Raw genomic sequence first — 22785 nt, 5'->3', positions numbered from 1 at the left:
TGTAACCACAGTAGGAATTTCCCTTTCTGGCTTTAAAAAAGGTCCTGCAAGTTCCCCCCTTGGTCAGTACCATTTTTGTTTTAGTGAGCCACCCTGCATGCTGGTTTTCTCTGCAGAATAAACACTTTGCTTTTACATACTACTTGAGTCTGGGGTCTTCCTTTAGCAATTCTCAGACCTAACATTAAGACTACACAGAGAAACCATGTCTCAGAACACCAAAACCAAAACAAACAAACAAACAAACAAAAAACAGATATTTATAGCAATAACTAATCCCACATGCAATCTCCGACATGCCAAGTAGTATTTGCGCTGGGCACAGTTACTTGTCGCCTGTCCTAAGGGGTCTGTGCTCTTCCCACGGGAATGGCCACGTGTCCTCCTCAAAGTTAGCAAGGTAGAAAGCAGTGTGTCGGGATTTATCCAGGGTCTCAGCCCACCATGGTGCAGGGCTTCCCAAGGACTTCCTTTGGGTGGAGCTTCTCATACATTTGAGCAGAGAACGGCTACTCCTGTCTAATCCATTCTTCGTCCTTCACTACAGTCCCCAACGTTTAGTGCTGAGATGGAAAAGGTCACAGAGGAGGCTAAGAAGATTAAACCCGAGACCCAAGGCAGGCAGCGCAGGGAGAGGAGTGCTAGGTGACAAGAACTAGCTTCTATCTGTACACATCCACCGTCTGCCTGCCCCCGAAACTTGCAAATCAGCGCAGCTCCTGCATATCCAGGGTCATTCTGGCCTCGGCTACCAGCAAGCTGGGTGTGCTATGAGGGCATCACAGGCTCACCTGGAGTTGCCCATCCAGAGAGCTGCTCTTCCACCCTTCTCCAGGGTGAAACGGGATTTAGAAAACTGCAGAGAGCCTAGCTGCCCTCCACAGAGGAAAGTCAATCAGCAGGAATTCCAACAGGCTGACCAGGTAAAAAGCAACCTGACACTAAGATGCAGACACTATGCATGCATCTCAGTGTATGCTTTGTCCTCAGGGTCTCCACTCCCCCCTGCATTTATTGACATTTGCCTGAGCGACTGGCTACAACTCCTGGCCTTTTGAGAGCAAAAGAACACTGTGCTCCAGCAATCAGATAAGACCTTGCTAACAAACCAGATCATTCTAGACCAACCTTGGAGAACAGCTCTGGCAAAGCTGCCTTATACAGAACCATACAAGGAAAGCAAGCAAGCAAGCTTGCTCAAACCCCCACGGGCCTGACCTTGCCCTTGGAAGCCATTGCTGTGGTTGAGGGTATAAGCCTGAGGGTATAATCTGCAGCAGCAGATCTCAAACCAAGCAAGACTGGAACTGCTTTCTTCCCACCACCCCTTAACTAGTTGAGAAGGGAACTGGAAATGGACCTTCCCAAGCACACCTCCACTTCACAACCAGCTGCACAGAGCAGGCTCTGAGATTGGCTGCTTTACAAAGAAACCAAGGCTCCCACAGCATCAAGAACTTGCTGAGACTGATGACTTTGTGTGCAGGCAACAGAGTGGGAGGGAGTTCACAGGGAGGAAGTGAGGACAACCCCAGACTCAGGCCCAGGACACTGCGCCCTGGAGATCCACTCTGCTCTGGCTAGGACCTATGCCTGAATGTCCTTTCTTTTTAAACACCTCATCTGGCTCCTCCTGCTGAGCCCTACACAAAGGACATATAAAAAAAAAAGACAATAAAAGAGGGCAAGGAAAGGGGGGAATAGGACAGACCATAGCGGGGGCAGGAGTGGGAGCATTTCCAGGAGGCAAGGAGAGGGGGAGGAGGAGCGCAAGACAGGCCAAGCAGTCCAGGGGAAAGCAGAGCAGAGCCTGCATTGCTGTCACCCAGCTCCTGCACCCCTTTACTTGACTGTGCAGGATGGGGCTTGTGCTCAACCTCTGTGAATGGCAGAAAGCTCCCCCTTTTCTCTCCAGACCAGGGGCTGGGGAGTGCAAGCTAGTGCTGCTTGAAAACACCAAGTCAGGAAGAGAGCCAGAAAAGAAAGCTGGGGAAGCGCTTACCACACCAGCATGAGGACCCAAAACTGACCCCCAGAACCCACATTTAACAACACGATGATGAAAAAAGCTGGACCCAAGAGCTCTGTGCCTGTAATCCCACCATTGCTACGGCAGCACAGAAATGTGGATCCCTGAGGCTTGCTGGACCATAAGTCTCGTCAAACTGGTGAGCTCCAAGTTCAAGAGGAGACCCTGTCTCAAAAATAAAGTGAAAAGTGACAGAGAAAAACATCTGAGACTGACCTCTCCATACAAGCACACATGTAAACACAAATGAACACACACAGAAACACACAAGAAAGAAAGAGAAGCGAGCTCTGACAATATCAATTTCAGACTCAAAGCCAACCATGCCTGCACCCAGATCTGTCTGTAGACCACAGTTCAAGAAAGCAATGCAGTTTCTTATTATTAAAACGGTTTGTGTTAGGGTTCAGTTACTTGTAACTAAGAGTCTTAACAAACCCAGTAAGGCAAGAACATGTGTAGGACTGACTAAGAGTTAAAATAAAAACCTAGCCCTTTCTAGAGTGGTTGTACAAGGTTACATTCCCTGCCTAAGATCAAAAACTCAAGAGACAACACTTGCTGGAGAGGTTGTGGAGAAAGGAGAACCCTCCTCCACTGCTGATGGGAATGTAAACTTGTACAACCACTATGGAAAGCAATTTGGCGCTTTCTCAGACAACTAGGAATAGCGCTTCCTCAAGATCCAGCTATACCACTCCTAGGCATATATCCAGAAGATTCTCAAGTACACAATAAGGACATTTGCTCAACCACGTTTGTAGCAGCCTTATTTGTAACAGCCAGAAGCTGGAAACAGCCCAGATGCCCCTCAGTGGAGGAATGGATGCACAAATTGTGGTATATCTACACAAAGGAATATTACTCAGCAATAAAAAACAAGAAAATCATGAAATTTGCAGGTACATGGTGGGATCTGGAAAAGATCATCCTGAGTGAGCTATCCCAGAAGCAGAGGGATGCACACGGTATATACTCACTCATATAGACATATAATATAGGATAAACCTACTAAAATCTGTACACCTAAAGAAACTAATCAAGAGGGAGGACTCTTGCTAAAATGCTCAATTCCTATCCAGAAAGGCAAAAAGGCTGGACATCTTAAGGAGAAAAGAGGGAACAAGTCAGGAGCCTGACACAGAGGACCTCTGAAAAGCTCTGCCCTGCAGACTATCAATGTAGATACTGAGACTTATGGGCAACCTTTGGGCAGAGTGCAGGGAATTTTATGAAATAAGTAGGAAACAGTAAGATCTGGAGAGGACAGGAACTCCATAAGAAGAGCAACAGAACCAAAAAATCTGAGCACAGGGGTCTTTCCTGAGACTGATACTCCAACCAAGGACTATGCAGGGAGATAACCTAAGACCTCTGCACAGATGTAGCCCATGGCAATTTAGTATCCAAGTGGGTTCCATTGTGATAGGAACAGGGACTGTCTCTGACATGAACTGATTGGCCTGCTCTTTAATTACCTCCCCCTGAGGGGGAAGCAGCATTACCAGGCCACAGAAGAGGACAAGGCAGCCAGCCACTCCTGATGAGACCTAATTGACTAAGATCAGAAGGAAGGAAAAGGGGTCCTCCCCTATCAGTGGACTTGGGGAGGGGCATGCATGCAGAGAGTGGAGGAAGGGAGGGTTGGGATGGGAGGTGGGAGAGTACCACAGGGGGGATACAAAGTGAGTAAAGTGTAATTAATAAAGAAAAATAAAATAAAATAAAAAAAAAACAAGGTTACATTCCCACCAGCAATGGAGGAGGGTTCCCCTTTCTCCACAACCTCTCCAGCATGTGTTGTCACTTGAGTTTTTGATCTTAGCCATTCTGATGGGTATAAGGTGAAATCTCAGGGTCATTTTGATTTGCATTTCCCTGATGGCTAATGACGTCGAGCATTTCTTTAAGTGTTTCTCTACCATTCGATATTCCTCTATTGAGAATTGTTTAGTTTTGTTTCCCATTTTTTAATTGGATTACTTAATTTGTTGCTTTTTAACTTCTTTAGTTCTTTATATATACTGGATATTAGCCCTCTGTCAGATATAGGGTTGGTGAAGATCTTTTCCCAATCTGTAGGCTGTTGTTCTGTTCTGACAACAGTGTCCTTTGCTTTACAGAAGCTTTTCAGCTTCATGAGATCCCATTTATTGATTGTTGCTCTTAGAGCCTGTGCTGTTGGTGTTCTGTTCAGGAAATCTGGCACTTTCTCAGACAACTAGGAATAGCGCTTCCTCAAGATTCAGCTATACCACTTCAGGCATATATCCAAAAGAGGCTCAAGTACACAATAAGGATATTTGCTCAACCATGTTTGTAGCAGCTTTATTTGTAATAGCCAGAAGCTGGAAACAACCAGTTTCAGTTGGATATTCAGTTGGATGTCCCTCAACTGAGGAATGGATACAGAAATTGTGGTACATCTACACAATGGAACACTACTCAGCAATTAAAAACAAGAAAATCATGAAATTTGCAGGTAAATGGTGGGAACTGGAAAAGATCATCCTGAGTGAGCTATCCCAGAAGCAAAAAGACACACACGGTATATACTCACTCATATAGACATATAATATAGGATAAACCTACTAAAATCTGTACACCTAAAGAAACTAATCAAGAGGGAAGACTCTGGCTAAAATGCTCAGTCTCCATCCAGATAAGCCAAAGAGGCTGGACATCAGAAGAAGGAGAAAACAGGGAACATGTTAGGAGCCTGACACAGAGGGCCTATGAAAGGCTCTGCCCTGCAGACTATCAAAGCAGATGTTGAGACTTATGGGCAACCTTTGGGCAGAGTGCAGGGAATCTTATGAAAGAAGTGGGAAACAGTAAGATCTGGAGAGGACAGAAGCCCCACAAGGAGAGCAACAGAACCAAAAATCTGAACACAGGGAACTTCCCTGAGACTGATACTCCAACCAAGTAGCATGCATAGAGATAACCTAGAACCCCTGCACAGATGTAGCCCATGACAGTTCAGTATCCAAATGGGTTCCATTGTAATAGGAACAGGGACTGCCTCTGACATGAACTGATTGGCCTGTTCTTTGATTACCTCCCCCTGAGGGGGAAGCAGCATTACCAAGCCACAGAAGAAGACAATGCAACCAGTCCTGATGAGACCTAACAGACTAGGATCAGAAGGAAGATAAAGAAGACCTCCTCTACCAGTGGACTTGGGGAGGGGCATGAGTGAAGAAGGAGGAGAAAGGGAGGAGTTGGGAGGGGAGGAGGGAGGAAACTACAGGGGGAATACAAAGTAAATAAAGTGTAATTAATAAAAAATTAAAATAAAAAAAAACTAGCCCTATGCCAAAGGCTTCAACTTCATTTTTAAAACAGTAGGCGGCCATTAGAGTCTGAGACCATGATATCGGGGATGAACAGCATGTGGGGCGCCTGTAAGGGCCAGGAGAGAAAGCACATGTGTATGAGAGGCCAGGGAGGAAACAGAGATTGTGGTGGTTTGAATAGGAATGGCTCCCTTAGACTCATGTGTTTGAATGCTTGGTCCACTGAGAGTGACACTTTTAGGGGGTGTGGCCTTGTTACAGTGGATGTGGCCTTGTTAGAGGAAGTGTTAGAGGAAGTGTGTCACTATGAGGGCAGAATTTGCCTGGTGTGACACACACAATCTCCTTCTGCCTGTGGATCAAGATGTGTTTTTCATCGGACTCAAAGCATGTTGGTCGTTTGGGGACTTGAGATCTGGGTTTTACACAAGTACATACATATATACACACTGAAAAACAACAAAATTCTGAAGAGTCTGCAACACTAGTGTACAGAGGGCACAGGGCTACTGGCAACATCTACCTGAAAACCTGTTTTACTCTCATAAGGAAGAAAAAAAAAGACAGAGACAAGAATCTAAACTATAGTCCATCCACAAGTGCTTTTTTGTTGTTGTTTTGTTTTGTTTTGTTTTTCAAGACAGAGTTTCTCTGTATTGCCTTGGCTGCCTTGGAACTCTGTAGACCAGGCTGGCCTAAAACTCATAGAGCTCCGCCTGCCTCTGCCTCCATGAGTGCTGGGAGTACAGGCATGCGCCATGACGGCCAGCTAGTGCACATGTGTTTTAAATTGTAAGACACAAACTAAGTACATACGGACCACTCTCCTGAGCCCCTCGCCAATAAGGAAATGGCAACAGCCAAAACCCTTCATTTTAACAGTGAGAATTTCATTTTTTTACTTTTTGTTGTTTTGCAGATAGGGTTTCTCTATGTAATAGCCCTGGCTGTCCTGGACCTCTCTTTGTAGACCATGCTGGCCTTGAACTCACAGATCTGCCTGCCTCTGGCTCCTGAGTATTGAGACTTAAAGGCATGTGCCACCGCCCAGCCTTTCTATGAATTCTAAAAAGGAACAAAAGCAGCCTTAATATCCAACATGCTAACCATCACAATGAGAATGTGATTCTCCCTCCCTCACCCCAGCAGCCCAGCCCCTCTACGCCTTTTCCCAGGACCCTCGACAGCATCCCTACAGCCTCCTCCTGATGGTTCCCCATGACCTGAGGGCAAGTATGCCTATCACCACCTGCCACTCTGGGCTGTAGTGCTCACCCTCAAGCTCCAGAAGGCACCGTGCAGCCAAACCCTCAGCACTAGCATGCACCAGGGCTCATCCGGTACTCCTGATGACTGAGTGAGTGACAGACCTGTGATGCACACACAGCCACTTCCCTCCTCCCTGGGCAGTTAGCAGGACCATCCAAAGCCCCCGGGGATGAATGGACCATCACTTGCTCTTACCTGTAGACGGTTCCCATCTGGATATAATGAAAAGCATCAATCTTCATCAACACTGCCTTTAAGAACATAAACATGTGCACACGTATGAACAGCAATTTGCATACAAAATGAGCAGTCCCAGGGTTGTTATAACTCCTGTCAATGTCACATTTCCTCAACACACTGGTCCTCAACCTTCCTCATGCTGCGATGCTTCAATACAGTTCCTCCAATTATTTCATTGCTACTTCATAACTGTAATTTTGCTACTGTTATAAATCATGTTTCTGATGGTCTTAAGTGATATCTAAGAAGGGTCATTCAACCCCCAAGGGGATCATGCCCCACAGGTTGAGGACCACTGCATGCAGTTTCCAAAAGCCTTACTTGTTAACTGAGGTGCCTTTTAAGGAAATGACATATGAGCAAAAGAAAGTATGACGACTGGCTGCTCCTCCCATACCAACATGACTACCAGCATTAACTGTCACTCCCAAACAACACCCAGGGTGCAAGCCTCAGTGCCTCTTCCAACTGGCTCGACCAAGTATATTCAGATAATCTGGCTCTGCAACCCCAAAGAACTTCACTCCAAACCATTCACAAAGGAAAGTGCCAGTAGTTTTATTAAGCAGTTTGATTTCCAAATACCATGAAACTACAGAAAAACAGGAGATCAAACTCACCCGCTGGACGTCATAATGGAGTCCACGGATGGCAAAGTTTGGGTCATACTCATACTTCCTGATTTCCACGGGATACTGAGAGAGAAGACAGGACACATGGCTTAGCTGAGGATGAAAGAGGAGGCCAGGTGTAGGGGCGCACTCCTAGGATCCCAGCACTTAGCACGTTGTGGCAGAAGGATCAGGAGTTCAAGGTTATTCTCAGCTATGCACTCAGTTCAAGGCTAGCCTGGGCTACCCTCTGAAAGAAAGAAAAAGAGAGAGAGAGAGAAAGAAAGAGAAAGAAAAAGGAAGGAAGGAAGGAAGGAAGGAAGGAGGGAGGGAGGGAGGGAAAGAAAGAAAGAGAGAAAGAAAAAAGAGGGGAAGGAAGGAAGGAAGGAAGGAAGGAAGGAAGGAAGGAGAGAGAGAAAGAAAAAAGAGAGAGGAAGGAAGGAAGGAGAGAGAGAAAGAAAAAAGAGAGAGGAAGGAAGGAGAGAGAGAGAGAAAGAAAGAAAGAAAGAAAGAAAGAAAGAAAGAAAGAAAGAAAGAAAGGAGGGAGGGAGGGAGGGAGGGAGGGAGGGAGGGAGGGAGGGAAGGAAGGAAGGAAGGAAGGAAGGAAGGAAAGAAAGAAAGAAAGAAAGAAAGAAAGAAAGAAAGAAAGAAAGAAAGACAGAAAGAAAGAAGGAAAGAAGGAAAGAAGGAAAGAAAAGAAAGGCACTGAGCTGAGGATGGGCACGGATCTGTCCCTGCACAAAGGCTCAGAAGTCACTACTGTTTGGTGGGAAAGTGACACTAGCAGGGACAGATCACAACCTGTTCCTCTGTTTCTCCATCCTGCCCTGGGTCTTTTTGTCCAGGCTGAGATTAGACGACATCCCCTTGAACCCATTTGCATATCTGACACCATGGTGTTCAGCTCTGCAATGGTCACTCATCACTGTCAGCCTGATAGTATCTAGTATTGCCATGGAAAAAACTCTTGGATGTGCCTGAGAAGCTTTAGATTGGGTTAACGGGGGAGCAAAGACCACCTAGAAAGGGCAGCCCCATTCCATAGGACTGAATAATAGAGAGGAAGTGAGCTGGGCACCAGCTCCTTGCTGCTTCGCGACTACAGACACAGTGTGGCCCTCCGCCTCCTGGCCCTGCTTCAGTGACGTCCCCGCCATGATGGACTGTATCCTCAAACTGTAAGCCAATATAAACCTTTCCCTCTTTGTTTCTGTCAGGCATTTTGTCGCAGCATGGGACACACTCCCGTGATAGCCAATGACGTCATTTCGGGAGGAGACTCTGCATAACTCCCACTACTGCTGCTGTTCTCACCCAGCTGTGCTGGCTGGGGACCCACAACCACTGTCCCAGGGACCTGTGGCCCGTCCACTTCCACTGCTCCGAGAACACACAGAGCTTTTGAAGACAGCCTGGTCTCTGCTGCTTCCTACTGACATATTGCTAGCATTATACAAAAAGGGTGGTCTTTCCTCTGTACTGTAAGAGAATCCTGGCACTTCCTTCCCCCAGACCCAGAGCTGAGAGCAACCACCTCCCAGCTTCTGCTTCCTGTAAGTGCTGGCGTGCCCACTTTATAGAAATAAAAGCTGGATGGGCACCAAGACCCCCAGTGAGCCTGCCAAGCTACGCTGCTGCTGGCTCCTGGAACCACCAAGCGCCGCCTGCCCAAAGTCACATGGCAAGTTTTCAAGTCAGGCCGAAAAAAATCACTGACTTGAATGTCACATTTGGGCTCATTTATCTTACACTGGTGTGTGTGCCAAGAAATCCCCAACCTGATATTTCTCCCCGTGGGTGTTCTCAAGACTGCTGAACACCGTGTACGTCTGTCTTTAGTGAGATCCTTGCCAAGGCCCACACTGAACCAGCCATGGTGATGTGCTTGTACTCACTGAAAGGAAGCCAGAATGGCAGCGCCTCTGAAGCCTCCTCTAGCCTGGGGGGGCGGGGATGTGTTTAGAGTCCTAAGCAGCTCCCAGCTGGGCAGTGCTGACCTCGCTGGCCAGCAATAGGGATTCAGTGCCTCCTGCCTCTTTAGTTCTGACGATCAAGGAACTTGCCGTGGGTTGCCAAGCTGCACAGCAGTCAAGGCAGCCCTGGAACTGGGATCTGTGTCACATCCAGGCCTACCTCTAACCCACCTAATCCATCCTCAATCGGCCCAGAAGCCCTGTCTTATTTAGGGTTTCTTTTCACAACATAAAACACCATGACCGTGCTGGAGAGATGGCTCAGCAGTTAAAAGCCTTGGCTGCTCTTCCAGCACCCACAGGGCAGATTACAGCTGTCTGTAACTCCACTTCCAGGGCATTTGATACCCTCAAACAGACATACATGAAGGTAAAACACCAATGCATGTGAAGTTAAAAAAAAATAAAATAAAACAAAAAACAAAGAAAAACACCATGACCAAAAGCAACATGTGGAGGAAAGAGTTTATTCCACATTATAACTCTCAGGTCATACTCCATTGCTGATGGCAGAGCAGAAACACAAGGCAGGAACTAAAACAGAGGAACGCTGCTTACTGGCTCCCCCCTCCCAGCCCTCCCAGCTTGCTCAGTGCTTTCTTATAGCAGCCAGGACTACATGGCCAGAGGTGAAACTCAACTCAATAATCTGGGCCCTCCAGCACCAATCAATCCTGAAGAAAATGCCCTATAGACTTGCCTACAGGCAATCTGAGTTTCCCTTCCCAAATGAGCTCTAGCTTGTGTCAAGCTGACAAAACTGAGTACAGCCCCTCTCCTGGAAGCTTACTACTTCCCTGTGATAGCAGCAGCTACCAAGTCAGAAGCTCCACAAGACGGCTGGAAGTATTCCCAACAGGTGGAAAGACAATAGTCAGTGGCCTTGAAGAGAGACAGAAACAGATAAGCCCCAACAGAACAATGGCTTCGGGAAGAACATGAGCATGCTGATAAAGCCCAAAGTTTTCCCTGTCCAAACAACCCTAGCAACATTAACACCTCAGTGCAACAGAGAACTAAGGTTTCCCCCCCACGCATGGGTAACACCTACAGCCCTGGGCTGGCTGCGGTCCACATTTGTACCTAACTGCAGCTCTCTGAAGGGCTAATGATTTCTATAATGCAACTGAAGTTGCAGAAGTGCAGATGCCTGTAAACGCACTTGCTTTTCAAAGCTTGTAGTCTGGCTTTCATGTAGCCTGGATTATGAGTCTATCTGAAAATGAAGCTCTTTTAAATCTCACAAAACAGGAAGCAAAGAGAGCATAAGCCCCATGGAATGCTGGCCCCAGACAAAGCTCTCACCGGCAGAGTTCATGGGCCTGTACATCAAGCATTTGTTGCGCGCACACTTTGTGTCAAGCGCTGTGCCAGGGGCTGAGCATGCTGCAGAGAACACAGGTGACAGTGGCGGTTCCAAGGAAGTGCCACTCTACCCTGGGAGCCATGCCATCAACAAGCCAACACGCCCAGAGAACACAGTGCCTCACAGTGATCCATGCTATAGAGAGCCAGTGTAAGGGCCGCGCAGCCAAGAGGAACAGCAGCAGGCCTGTGCTGTCTGGGGCCAGAGAGGAGGGAGGCTGGAGGCAGCACTAGAGGCCTATGAAATACTCACTTTCCGGAATGGAGAGACAGCTCAGGGGAGCCTTTGTTGCTTTTCTGTTTACTGTTTTGTTTTGTTTTTTGTTTTGTTTTGTTTTGTTTTGTTTTTTTCATTTTTCAAGACAGGGTTTTTCTGTGTAGCCCTGGCTGTCATGAAACTCACTCTGTAGACCAGGTTGGCTTCAAACTCAGTCAGAGCTCCACCTGTCTCTGCTTCCCCATAAAAATTAAAATATATCCGGTGGAGAACAGACTGTGGGGCATGAACAGTGGCGTGGCACCTAATGCACTCAGAGGTGGCACCTGCTCAGTCCAGGGCAGTGGCCTCAGGAGACAGGAAGCACTTGGGGTCAGGTCACATTTTAAGTGAGTCTCTCACACATCAGCAGAGTGCTCACAGCCACAGGGTGACGTCCACACTCGAGGAAAGCATGGACAGGGCTAAGGACAGTCTCCAGGCAGTGGAGACCCTAAGCATCCACCCCTCAGTTGGTCAAGGTCCACACCCAGTGACATGTCTGATGTGGTGTGATGACAACCACACTTGGCCTCCGGCCACTCAGAGCCCAGACTGTAGTTCCACCATGAAACAATACAATGCACCTCAGTGGTGTGCTACGCTATGCCAAAAGAGGACGTCAGAAAGAACTGGAGTCAGCTGACTGGGGTCTTGCTCAGTGCTCTGCAACAGGAAAAGACACCAGAGAAGGTTTCCATGCCGGTATCAAATCTTCCACGTGTCAGGGTCCAGCAGTAACAAAATGTTAGCATTATGGAGAACCGGACATGGGGTATAGACAGGAACTCAGTTGCCTTGGTCATGGTGTCTCTTCACAGCAAAAGAACAGTGACTGAGATAAAATCCTGTCTCAAAAAGCAAAACAAGGTGGATAGCATCCCAAAGAGCAACTAACGCTGTCTATCCCACAGTGTGCACATATGGGCATAAACACAAGAGCATGAGCGCAGGCACAATCTCTCTTGCTCTCTCTCTCTCTCTCTCTGCGCATTTGTGTGTGTGTCACACACACAGTAGCACCAAAAGACATTGACAAAGCTGTGAAATTGGGAGACGCCATCAAGAGCCCGTCTAAGATCTCCAGTGCTCATCCTAAGACATATGAAATAAAAATACAGATAGTTATTACTCAAAAATAAAAAGGTATATTATTTTAGGGAGCTGAGCTTTTTATATTCACTTTCTGGAAAGCATCTAAATTGCAAACTGACTGTTCTATCACTATGCATCCCAAACTCAGATGTCTTCCCAGCCCTGTAAGCATAGGAGGTTTTGGCAAGGAGAACGTCACTCTTCTTGCTCTGAAGTACTCCTTCCAAGTACTTGTTTAATCAGAGAAAGAGAAAAATCTGCATCTGCATCACTGGCTCTATTAATATGCCTGATATAATTAGTATTATAATGATTCTTTTATCACAGCAACAAATAGATGCAATGAGAATTCAATAGTCTCTAATCTAGTGGTTTTTCAATCATGATTCTATCTTCTACTCCATCCACTAGCTCATCTCTGTCCCCAAGATTTCATAAAAGCTTTATGCCCATGAAAAGCTTTACTGTTTACATAAATATTCTAATTTTCATGTGAACAAAAAGAAAAATCTGTGGCAGGAAAGCACTGCCCCTCTGAAGGGTGACATGGCATGGGAGAGAGCAGACAGGCCTGAGTTCAGATCCGACCCTGCTCCCTGCTGCCTGTGTACAGGCAGGCAGGCTGCGCAGACGGGAAACAGCCAATGGCACTAGTTCTTGCTGGGTGTTTTCTAGCACCAGATGTCTGTAACATAGCAACTCACCTAATGACCACAACAACACCATGAGGGGGGCGCCAGACCCCTAGACCCTTGTCCTAGAGGAAACCAAGTCCAGAGACTGGTGAAGCAACCCAACCAAAACGTGCTGGACAACACATGCTTTCAGCTTCCAGCAAAAAGTGGGGACAGCACAGAGAGGATGGTCTCTGGGCTCTCCAGGTGGCAGCACACTCACAGAACACACTCAGCTGGCCAGGAGAAAGGCATCTCCCAGTGCCAGCTAAGGGGCAGTGTCAGGTGTTGGCTGGAAATCGAGGGCAGAGCCAGCTGGTTACTCAGGACTGTTTGCCTGACCCTGGGGAGAATGATTGGGGACAGACGGTGCTTTAGATGGAGTGGAGCAAATGAAGAAATGTGGCTGACAAAAAAAAAAAGTTACAACAGAAGAAAGTTCCTGCTCAGGCTTAACGACCAGACAAAAAGGTATTTGTGCCAAATGCCATTTCTACATTATGGACCAGGACAACATAACTGCTTTGTTGCAAAATATCTGATCACACCGTGATCCCCAGAATTGTGTTGTTAACTGGAAAAAACTGTTTTCTAGTTCTGGTGTGGCTCACCCTACCTTTAATCCAAGACAGGAGTAAATAAAGTCAACCATACGTCAGGAGGTAGAACAAGCAATCACTTCACAGGGAGTGAACATAAAGGGAAGACATAGAGTGTGAGGAGTTAGGAGGATGGACAGAGAGATGCACAGGAAGTAGAGGGGAGGGACACTGAGTTTGAGAGGTTTTTTGGAGAAGCATAGAGAAGAAGGCCTACTTTTTTTTTTCCCTTTCGGGACATCAGATGAGGAAGGTCAATTGTGCTTTCTCTGCCTCTGAGCTAGTAGGCTTTAAGCCCAGCAACTAGCTCCCAAGCCTTTACCAAACATTGGAGAATTTTGTTAAAAACAACACTGCTCAAATCCACTGAGAAGTAAAAGCAGAAAATAAGATGAATCAAATGTTCAGGCTCTAAAGCTAAGAATCTTTGGCTTCTCTAAAAGACATCTAGTACTGGTGGAAGGTTTCTCCACACCTGTCACATCTCCAGAGCTTTACTTCTGAGAGGGGACCAACTGCAGATTTCACAGCCTAGATTTCTAGGCTGCTCACCACACCCCAGCCCACCTCTGCTGGCAAACCAGGCTGAAAGCACTTTTGCTGTTTGACCTCCCACTCCCTGAAAAAGCTATTTGCACTATTTGCTGTGCCTCCTTTAGCCCTCTTCAATAATATCCTCAGGGTCTGTCTATCAGGTAGCTTTACAGCTGGCCACCCCGGTGCCTGATTTCCTCCAAAACAATGCCCTTGTCACCCCTATTGCACTTCCTGCACCCACAGCACACTGTGGTTCATAAAAGCCACAGATAAAGCACTGCAGGAATGTGGGAACCGATAGACAGAAGAGTTCAGCAGAGACCACTGTCAAAGATGGAAATGCTCAGCACACAAAGAGCTTCAAAATCACAACAAAGCCCTTGGGGAGGTGGGCGGCAAGGCTCTGGCTGGAGACAGAGATCATAGCCACGTTTTTTGGAATGTACAGGAGGGTTAAAGGGCACACTTATAATTCCAGAACTGGAGAGATGGCACCTGCTTGCCAGACAGTCTAGCCCAGCAGTTCTCAACCTGTGGGGTCGTGACCCTTCCACTCCTTAGAGTTCACCTAAAACCATCAGAAAACACGGATATTGCATTATGATTCATACTAGTAGTAAAATTACAGTTACGAAGTCACAATGAAAATAATTTTATGGCTGAAGATCACAACATGAGGAACTGTGTTAAAGGGTCACAGAATTAGGAAGGTTGAGAGCCACTGGGTGATGCCTCAAGAAAGGTGGGCAACATCCTGAGGATGACACCCAGGCTGTGCTCTGGCTCCCACCTGTACTCACAGTTATGAAAGGGACTTTTATTGGTCGGATGTAATTGTTAACTCAGAGGCTTCCTGCCTCCATGTACTAACCCAGGCCTACCCTGGAAACTTCTAGCCTTTGGACAATATAACCAGGCCTAGAATATTTTCAACCTCTAAGAATTACTGCTGAATAAGCTCACCCTTTCTAGCTCCTTCCCCTTCTCTGGTGGGCTGGTTCAACTCAGCTGCTCCGGCTCAAACTCCTCTCCAAGCTAACTGATTCAAACTGGCTTCTCCTACTTTTGACTGAGTTACTCTGCTTGGCCTCAAACTAACTCTAGCAATCTATTCTAATTTTCTGGCTCCTTCTCATTCTCTGGGACATTCTGTTTTCACCTGTGTCTAGCTTGTTCTCTCTGCAGCCTGTCTCTGTAAAACTCTCCCAGTAAAACTGCCTCCTCTCCCTCCTTACTACCCTTTCAAGCAAATTCTTTCTTCTCTGTTACTCATGAGAATTGGACATATCCTAGTGTGTCAAATCTTTCTCTAATTCATCACTCTGTCTGTCCCTCAATTAGAGGTCACTTTCAAAAACGTGGGTGCTTCCTTCTACAAACTAACTTTACCTTCATTGTTTGAGATTAAATGTGTATACTAAGGGCCTGTCTGTGTTCCAGCCAGAGGAATTAAAGGTGTATCATTCCATCAGGATCACACAGACCCAGAATATCTTCTGATGTGATTCCTTGCCAAAGCAGCCATGTTGCTGGATTAGAATTCCTCCATACACACTTATACACATCTATACCCTTGCACACACATGAATTCTCATGCATGTACATGTACACACACACATGTACACATATGTGCACACATACACACTACTAAGTACATAAGAGTTGCTTGGAAGTTTGGAATGGACCAAAAACTCCTTGTTCATCCTGCACCCACACACTTCAGGGCTTCTGTACAAGGGTAGGGCCTGGGCATGATTGCACAGGCTGTTAATTCAAAGGGGTCAAAGGGAGAGAGGGCAGGAAGATCTCTGTGGCCTTACTCTGTGTTCATTGATGAGGAGGTCCCGAGCAGCGTTGAAGATGAGTGTGTGGAGGTGCTTGGAGTAGAACACCAGGGTGTAATCATAATCAAAGCCATAGATCTCAATGTCTGACAGGCTCATCTCGTTGTTTGAGAAAATGGCATCTGGATTCAGCAAGTTGTTCATGATGGAAGGAACCAATTCTAGGAGCAAAGAAAAGAATCCGTTATCTCATGGCACAGAGAGGGGTTGGACGGCTTCTACACTACAGGAGTACTTTGCACATCCATTCAGTGTCCAGAGCAGGAGATCCGAGGCTGGGAATGCCATTCAGCGGTACAGCACTTCAGAGCAGGGAGGAGGGGGAGGAGAAAGGAGACTAGTGGTTGCACCAGATGGGTGAGGAGGTGACTGTTACAGGGTACAGAACATGTTTCCAGGTGGTAAAAATATTCTCAGTTTAATTGCAGCGATGGGCATGGCAGACTGCATTTCATGAATATACAAAGCCCATGGGTGGGGATCTGGGAAGTCCTCATTTGATTCAGAGGAATCTCCATCACATCTCAATGAGACTGTCTCTGAGAAAGAACACATGCTTCAGACTCTCAAGAGATCACTGTTTTCTTATTAATGTATGTTGGTTACAGATTTTATAATTATACAACATGGAATTTAAAAATACCCACTATCAAAAGAAAATTAAGATTCAGTGTATTGGCTACCACTGTTTTCCCATATATATGCTATAAGGCTGACCTTAACTGAACACACAGGCCTGTATGGCAGTCTCCATAGTTCATAAGCAACCACAAGCCTCCACCACCGCAGACTCTGAAAATATGACCTCATGCTGCTATATAAGATTGCAATATATGTGTGTGCCATAACCAACCTGACCCTTGCCTCATTTATTTCTTCCTGCTTAATAATAACACCTCTGTGTGAGCATATCAGTTCTTTTGCTGGCTTCTTGGAGGTGGGATCACCCCACATACCATCAGGGCCCTCTGGACACAAAAGCAGGGTGCACTGCTGTCTGTGGCAGGTCTCTCCATTTGAGAGACTGCTATAAAATCACTTTTAGTCTTTCTTTTTTTATTAGTTAATTTGTTTTTTTATTAATTACAGTTTATTCACTCTGTATCCCAGCTGCAGCCCCCTCCCTCAGCCCCTCCCAATTTTACCATCCCTCCCTCTTCTCCTCCCATGTCTCTCCCCTATTCAACTGATGGGGGAGGTCCTTCTCCCCTTCCATCTGACCCTAGCCTATCAGGTCTCATCAGGACTGTCTGCATTATCTTCCTCTGTGGCCTGGTAAGGCTGCACGGCCCTCCATGGGAAGGTGATCAAAGAGCCAGCCACTGAGTTCATGTCAGAGACAGTCCCTGTTCCCATTACTAGGGATCCACTTGGACAATGAGCTGCCATGAGCTACATCTGTGCAGGGGTTCTAGGTTATCTCAATGAATAGTCCTTGGTTGGAGTATCAGACTCAGAAAAGACCCCTGTACCCAGAATTTTTTTTCTGTCTCTCCTTGTGGAGCTCCTGTCCCCTCCAGATAATCCAATTAAAAAATCAGGTACAGAGCTAAACAGAGAATTATCAAAAGAGGAATATTGAATGGCAGAGAAACACTTAAAGAAATGCTCAACATCCTTAGCTATCAGGGAAAAGCAAATCAAAACGACCCTGAGATTTCACCTTACATCTATCAGAATGGCTAAGATCAAGAACTCAAGTGACAACACATGCTGGAGAGGTTGTGGAGAAAGAGGAACCCTCCTCCACTGCTGGTGGGAATGTAAACTTGTACAACCACTTTGGAAATCAATCTGGCGTTTTCTCAGACAATTAGGAATAGCGCTACCTCAAGATCCCAGCTATACCACTCCTAGGCATATATCCAAAAGATGCTCAAATATACAACAAGGACATTCATTCAACCATCTTTGTAGCAGCTTTATTTGTAATAGTCAGAATCTGGAAACAACCCAGTTGTCCCTCAACAGTGGAATGGATACAGAAAATGTGGTACATTTATATAATGGAATACTACTCAGCAATTAAAAACAAGGAAATCATAAAATTTGCAGGCAAATGGTGGGAACTAGAAAAGATCATTCTGAGTGAGGTATCCCAGAAGCAGAAAGACACACATGGTATATACTCACTTATAAATGGATATTAGACATATAATATAAGATAAACCTACAAAAATCTGTACACCTAAAGAATCTTATCAAGAAGGAGGACCCTGGGTAAGATGTTCAATCCTCATTCAGAAAAGCAAATGGGATGGACATGGGAAGAGGGAGAAAACAGGCAACAGGACAAGAGCCTCTGAAAGACTCTACCCTGCAGGGTATCAATGCAGATCTGAGACTCATAGTGAAACTAAGGGCAGAGTGCAGGGAATCTTATGAAAGAAGGGGGAGATAGAAAGACTTTTATTCTTTCTTAAAGGGATCCCAAAAATTCATTGTATTTTACAATTTCCATGAGTTCAAACACACCCTCACCACAATCCAAGCTGCAAGTCAAGGCTGGCACTGTTGCTCAGTGGCAGAGTGCTTGCTCAGGGCGCACAAGGCTATTTGATTCTCAGCTCTGAAAATAATCTTTACATGAAATCGAGAATGGTAGTGGTTTTATTTCTGCATTTTGTTGGAATACTTTCCTATATTTATCCCTCTAGAAAATAGTTCATCTTTAGCTGTGGATTTTTAACAACTATAATTTTGTCTTGATTTGTTTTTCAAGACAGGATTTCTCTGTGTAGCCTTGGCCATCCTGACTTGCTTTGTAGACCAGGCTGGCCTCGACGTCACAGAGATCTGCCTGCCTCTGCATATGCCACAGCGCCCAGCTACAACCTATCATTTTTAATGAGTGAATGCAGAAAGCAGGAAAACAGCAGGCAGAAGTGCCATGTGCCGTGTCTACACCTATTCTCACCACACCATTCCCAGGTACCGTAAAGACTGTCTGAGCACACCGCAGAGGTCTGAAGACAGCATCTCCTCAGCCATGCTGATCACTTTCACAGAACCCAGAGGAGAATTTGTCACTCTGCAGGTGTGCTGTGGTGTGTGTGTGTCTTCTCCTGCCTGCCATCAGTCAAATGTAAAATTGCAAATATTTTTAAAAAGAAAAACATAACTAAATAGAGTCCATCACTATTTTTATTGCTTTTTCACTATGAACACAGTATCCACCAAGGAGCCACCTAAGTAATCAAGACATGCTTACCTACTGATGGCTCCGGTGAGTGACCAGACCCCCACCAGGGCAGAGTCCCAGCTGCAGCCCTGGGAGTTAGGTCCCTTGGGGAACCCTCTACTGGGTTAGAAATGCCTCAAAGACCTGCACACAGTGCCAGATGGCTACCCCTGGGGCTTCTTCCATATACACCCACTTAAAGTCACACTTTACGCCCCACACAGCTTCCAGGCCTGTGACGGTGAATGCATGAATGAGGACAAGTTTGCCTACACTAACACTTCACACATGACCTCGTTAAAAACAACAAGGCAATTGCCTTGGGCTTCAGGGTGGTGGTAGGGGTGGGTGGGTGGTTCTCTGCTTTGTTCACAAACAGAGGTCTGAGGACAGGTCTGACTGACAGGTGAGGAAAATGTGAGGCAGACAGTTCACAAGAACTGTCCAGGAGGGGAGAAGCCAGCACCCCTGTTATGCAAGCACGGCTGGCTCCGGTGATGCTATTTCTGAGTGTGACAGAATCATCTAGATGACGTAGGTAAAGCAGGATTGCTATGGAGTGACCTTTGCGGGGGAAGCTCCAAGAGCCTGCTTTAGGTAAGGCTTATATTTAGAAAAAGCATGGGCAAGAAAACCCATCTGTGTTTTCACTACCTGACCTGCTGAGCAGCCCTCCAGGAAAAAGCAGTACATGGGAAATCCCCACAAGCCAGCTCAGAGAACTGTCCAAGGCTGCCCTGGGACACCAAGGGGCTGTCCATCACATGAGTGTCACCACCTCAGCACCTAGCTGTGTCACATGTTGTCTTCAACACAGGCACAAAGGGAGGCATCAAAAGCCTAACGGAACTCAGCTCCTCTCTGATGGAACAGAATGCCCCACCTCGTCACTCACAGAACTAACTGCAGGAATGGAGCCACAACTCTCAAGCTGGGGGCCAGCTCGGAATTCCACAAGCCACTGTGAGCTGGAAGATTCATCCCCCTGTACACAATATGGGGTGCTGGGAGGTCCCAGCACACCAGGTGGCTTCTGTCTCTCCATCCGCTAATACCACAAAGCCCTGGGGAATGTACCAAAAACAGCCTAGTAATCCCAGAACCTATCAAGCTGAGGTAGAAATATGGCTGCAGGCCAGCCTGGGCTACCCAGTGGCATAAGACTGTCTTCAAAACAAAAAAAAAAAAAAAAAGAAAAAAAAGAAAGAAAGAAAAAACAAGTTTTATGCATTCTGTTTTGATTTGGGCTTGTGAAGGTTTTTTTTTCTTTTTTTACTGTATTATGATAAAATAACACATGTAACAAAATTTAGCATCCTAATTACTTTTAAGTGTGATTCAGTGGCTTTAAGTACATTCATTCTCTGAGGTCCCATCACCACTATCCAGCTGCAGAACTGTCTGGAGACACTAACAGCATGCTGGCTAGATAACACCCCACCCGCCCCACCCGCTGGCAGCACCACTGAGCCTTGCCTCGCTTCAGCATCTCAGAGAAGCAGGGCCACTCAGCACCTGTCCTTCACATAGTATGCTCATTCATCCATGGTGAAGCACCCACCATCTCCTCCCACTCCTTTCTCTTGTCACACTTACCTAAGAGTGCCTGTGCGGGTGTCAGAGAATAAGCTGTGGAAACTGGTTCTCTCCTTCCACATTGGGTCCCCAGAACCTAACTCAGAGCGTCAGGCTTACCCACCGAGCCATCTCACCAACCCTGTATTTATACACTTTTGCCAAACTTCCAGACTGTTTTTCTCAGCAACTCTACCATTCTTCTGTTTTGCTTTTTTAAGATTCCCCTCAGAATATCATTCCTTGGTTAAATTCTATCTTTACTGCTGACAGGAAAAGAGCACTCAGGAGGCAGAGGTAGGCAGACTGCTGTGAGTTCAAGGCCAGCCTGGTCTACAAAGCAAGTCCAGGACAACCAAGGCTACACAAAGAAACTCTGTCTCAAAAAAACAACAACAACAATAAAAAAGATCTGAGTTTGAGAAGTCCAACTTTGGTCAACCTTGCTTTGTCTGGCTTTCTAGTCAGAAATGCTAAGTGGCTCTGCACTAATAAAAAGCCTCCAGTCAGGCAGGGCTCCCCGTCACACAGCAAATGCGGGCAGAGTGCCAAGCAGAAATCCATGGCCTGGAACTCCCTCACGTACTCAAAGGCAAGGTGACTGTCATTCAGCTATTGGGCAGGCAGCCTAGAGAGCTGTAAAAGTTGACAAGTGGGTCATCAGCTAGTAAATCCCCTGCCACTCAGGCAGGAAGACTGACCCCAACACTCGAGTGGAAAGCTGGATGTGAGTGTGTGGGTGTTTGAAATCCAATCACTGTGTGCAGACAGAGAGAGGGCTAGAGCCCTAAAGCTCATGGCTGGCCTATCTGAACCAATGTATTCCGGGTTCCGTGGGAGACCCTGTTTCAAAATTTAAGGTAAAGAGAGAGCAAAAAGACACTGGATGTTGACCTCTGTCCTATACATGCAAGCACACACGCATGTCTTGAACACCCACACAATCATGTACAGATAACAGGAGTGAGCAAGAGAGAAATGAGCAAGTGTGACTTCCCGCCATTATTCCAGGGACCAGACAGGAGGATGAGGTTGACAAATGAGGGACAATAAGTAATGTTTGTGGGCTCCGCCTCCTTGTGCTCAGCCAGTGTACACTGGCCATCTCAAACCTGTGCCTGTCCAGCTGGCCTCTCTTTGCAAGCACAAGGGGGTGGGGTGGGGTGGAGGAGGATTACTGATACCCCCCTCCCCTCCTTTCCTTCCCATTCCTGGTTCTGGCCAGCTCTGCCCAACAGTCCCTGAGAAAACAAATGGCACCCACACTTCCAATGCAGCACAGGACAGATGTGACCGGGATGCCTCACTCAAGATACAGAAGCCTGAAGGCCGAGCGCCCCCAGAGAGAGGTGGGCTGACCTTCCCTAACGCTGTAAGAACAGCTCACAGGGCTTCCCATTCTTCCATTACCAGCACACTGAGGAACGTGCCCCTCTGAGCACCCACCCATGAGGCCTCGGTATGGTTCCATTCCTGACTGCAGTATGGTGGTCATTCACAGCAGGAACAGAATATCCCTTGGGCAACTGTCATGTACTTCTCCCTGCCAATCAGTCCTGCCAGATGCTTTTCTGGGTCTGTTTGGTAATTTCGAGCGCTCGGGTGTGTGTTCGTGTGCGTGTGTGTGGTTTTCTCTGTCCGAGTTGTCCTGGACTCATGCTGTAGACCAGTCTAGTCTCAAATTCAGAGATCTACCTGCCCCTTCCTCCCAAGTGCCCTGCTGCTGTTTGGTAATTTCAAGGAAGGACCTTTTTTTTTTTTCTTCCAAGTTTGGGCCTAAGAAAACATAAACCTGGAAGAGCAAGCGATCCCCACAGAGAAGCTGTAAGGAGCACGGTCAGGAGCCACCCAGTGACATCACCTCAATGCCAGGCAGGACCAAGTCGTGTTTAGAGCAAGCAGTGCCTCTCAGCGTTCCAATAGCGCAAGGCCATATGATCTCATCTCTTGAATCACTTTACTTTTGCACTGCCAGGAATCCAGCCGGCCCAGGACTTTGTGCACACGGGCAAGCACTGTAACTCCGCTTCTTTTTTAAAAACTTTTTCTTGTGTGTGCTAAGTCAGCTTAAGTTGTTAATTGCTTTTCAAGGATATTCAGCTGCTAAAAATTCTTGAAATTTTTCGATTCTTGCTCTGCCTTAAAGGTATTACACACCTCTCTGATCTTAAACTCTCCTCCTATGCCAGTTTCAACAGGATAAATGATCTCTGCTCTGTGTCAAAGTCTGCCTTTCCA

General features: G+C 46.6%; 1 protein-coding gene across 1 annotated transcript in view; it reads right to left on the bottom strand.

Annotated features, from left to right (window-relative positions):
- Nt5dc3 (5'-nucleotidase domain containing 3) overlaps positions 1-22785 on the bottom strand; it is a 57503-nt gene that overhangs the window by 21201 nt on the left and 13517 nt on the right. The window contains exons 2-4 of the mRNA XM_021661174.2: positions 15768-15952; positions 7458-7532; positions 6793-6848 (exon numbers count right to left, since the gene is read on the bottom strand). Coding sequence (XP_021516849.1) covers positions 6793-6848; positions 7458-7532; positions 15768-15952 — 316 coding nt within the window. The remainder of the gene's footprint in view (positions 1-6792; positions 6849-7457; positions 7533-15767; positions 15953-22785) is intronic.

The sequence above is a fragment of the Meriones unguiculatus genome, chromosome 2 (assembly GCF_030254825.1).
Source record: "Meriones unguiculatus strain TT.TT164.6M chromosome 2, Bangor_MerUng_6.1, whole genome shotgun sequence".
In the NCBI taxonomy this organism is placed as follows: Eukaryota; Metazoa; Chordata; class Mammalia; order Rodentia; family Muridae; genus Meriones; species Meriones unguiculatus.
The sequence above is the reverse complement of the archived record's forward strand: the minus strand, read 5'-3'. Positions and strand labels throughout refer to the sequence as shown.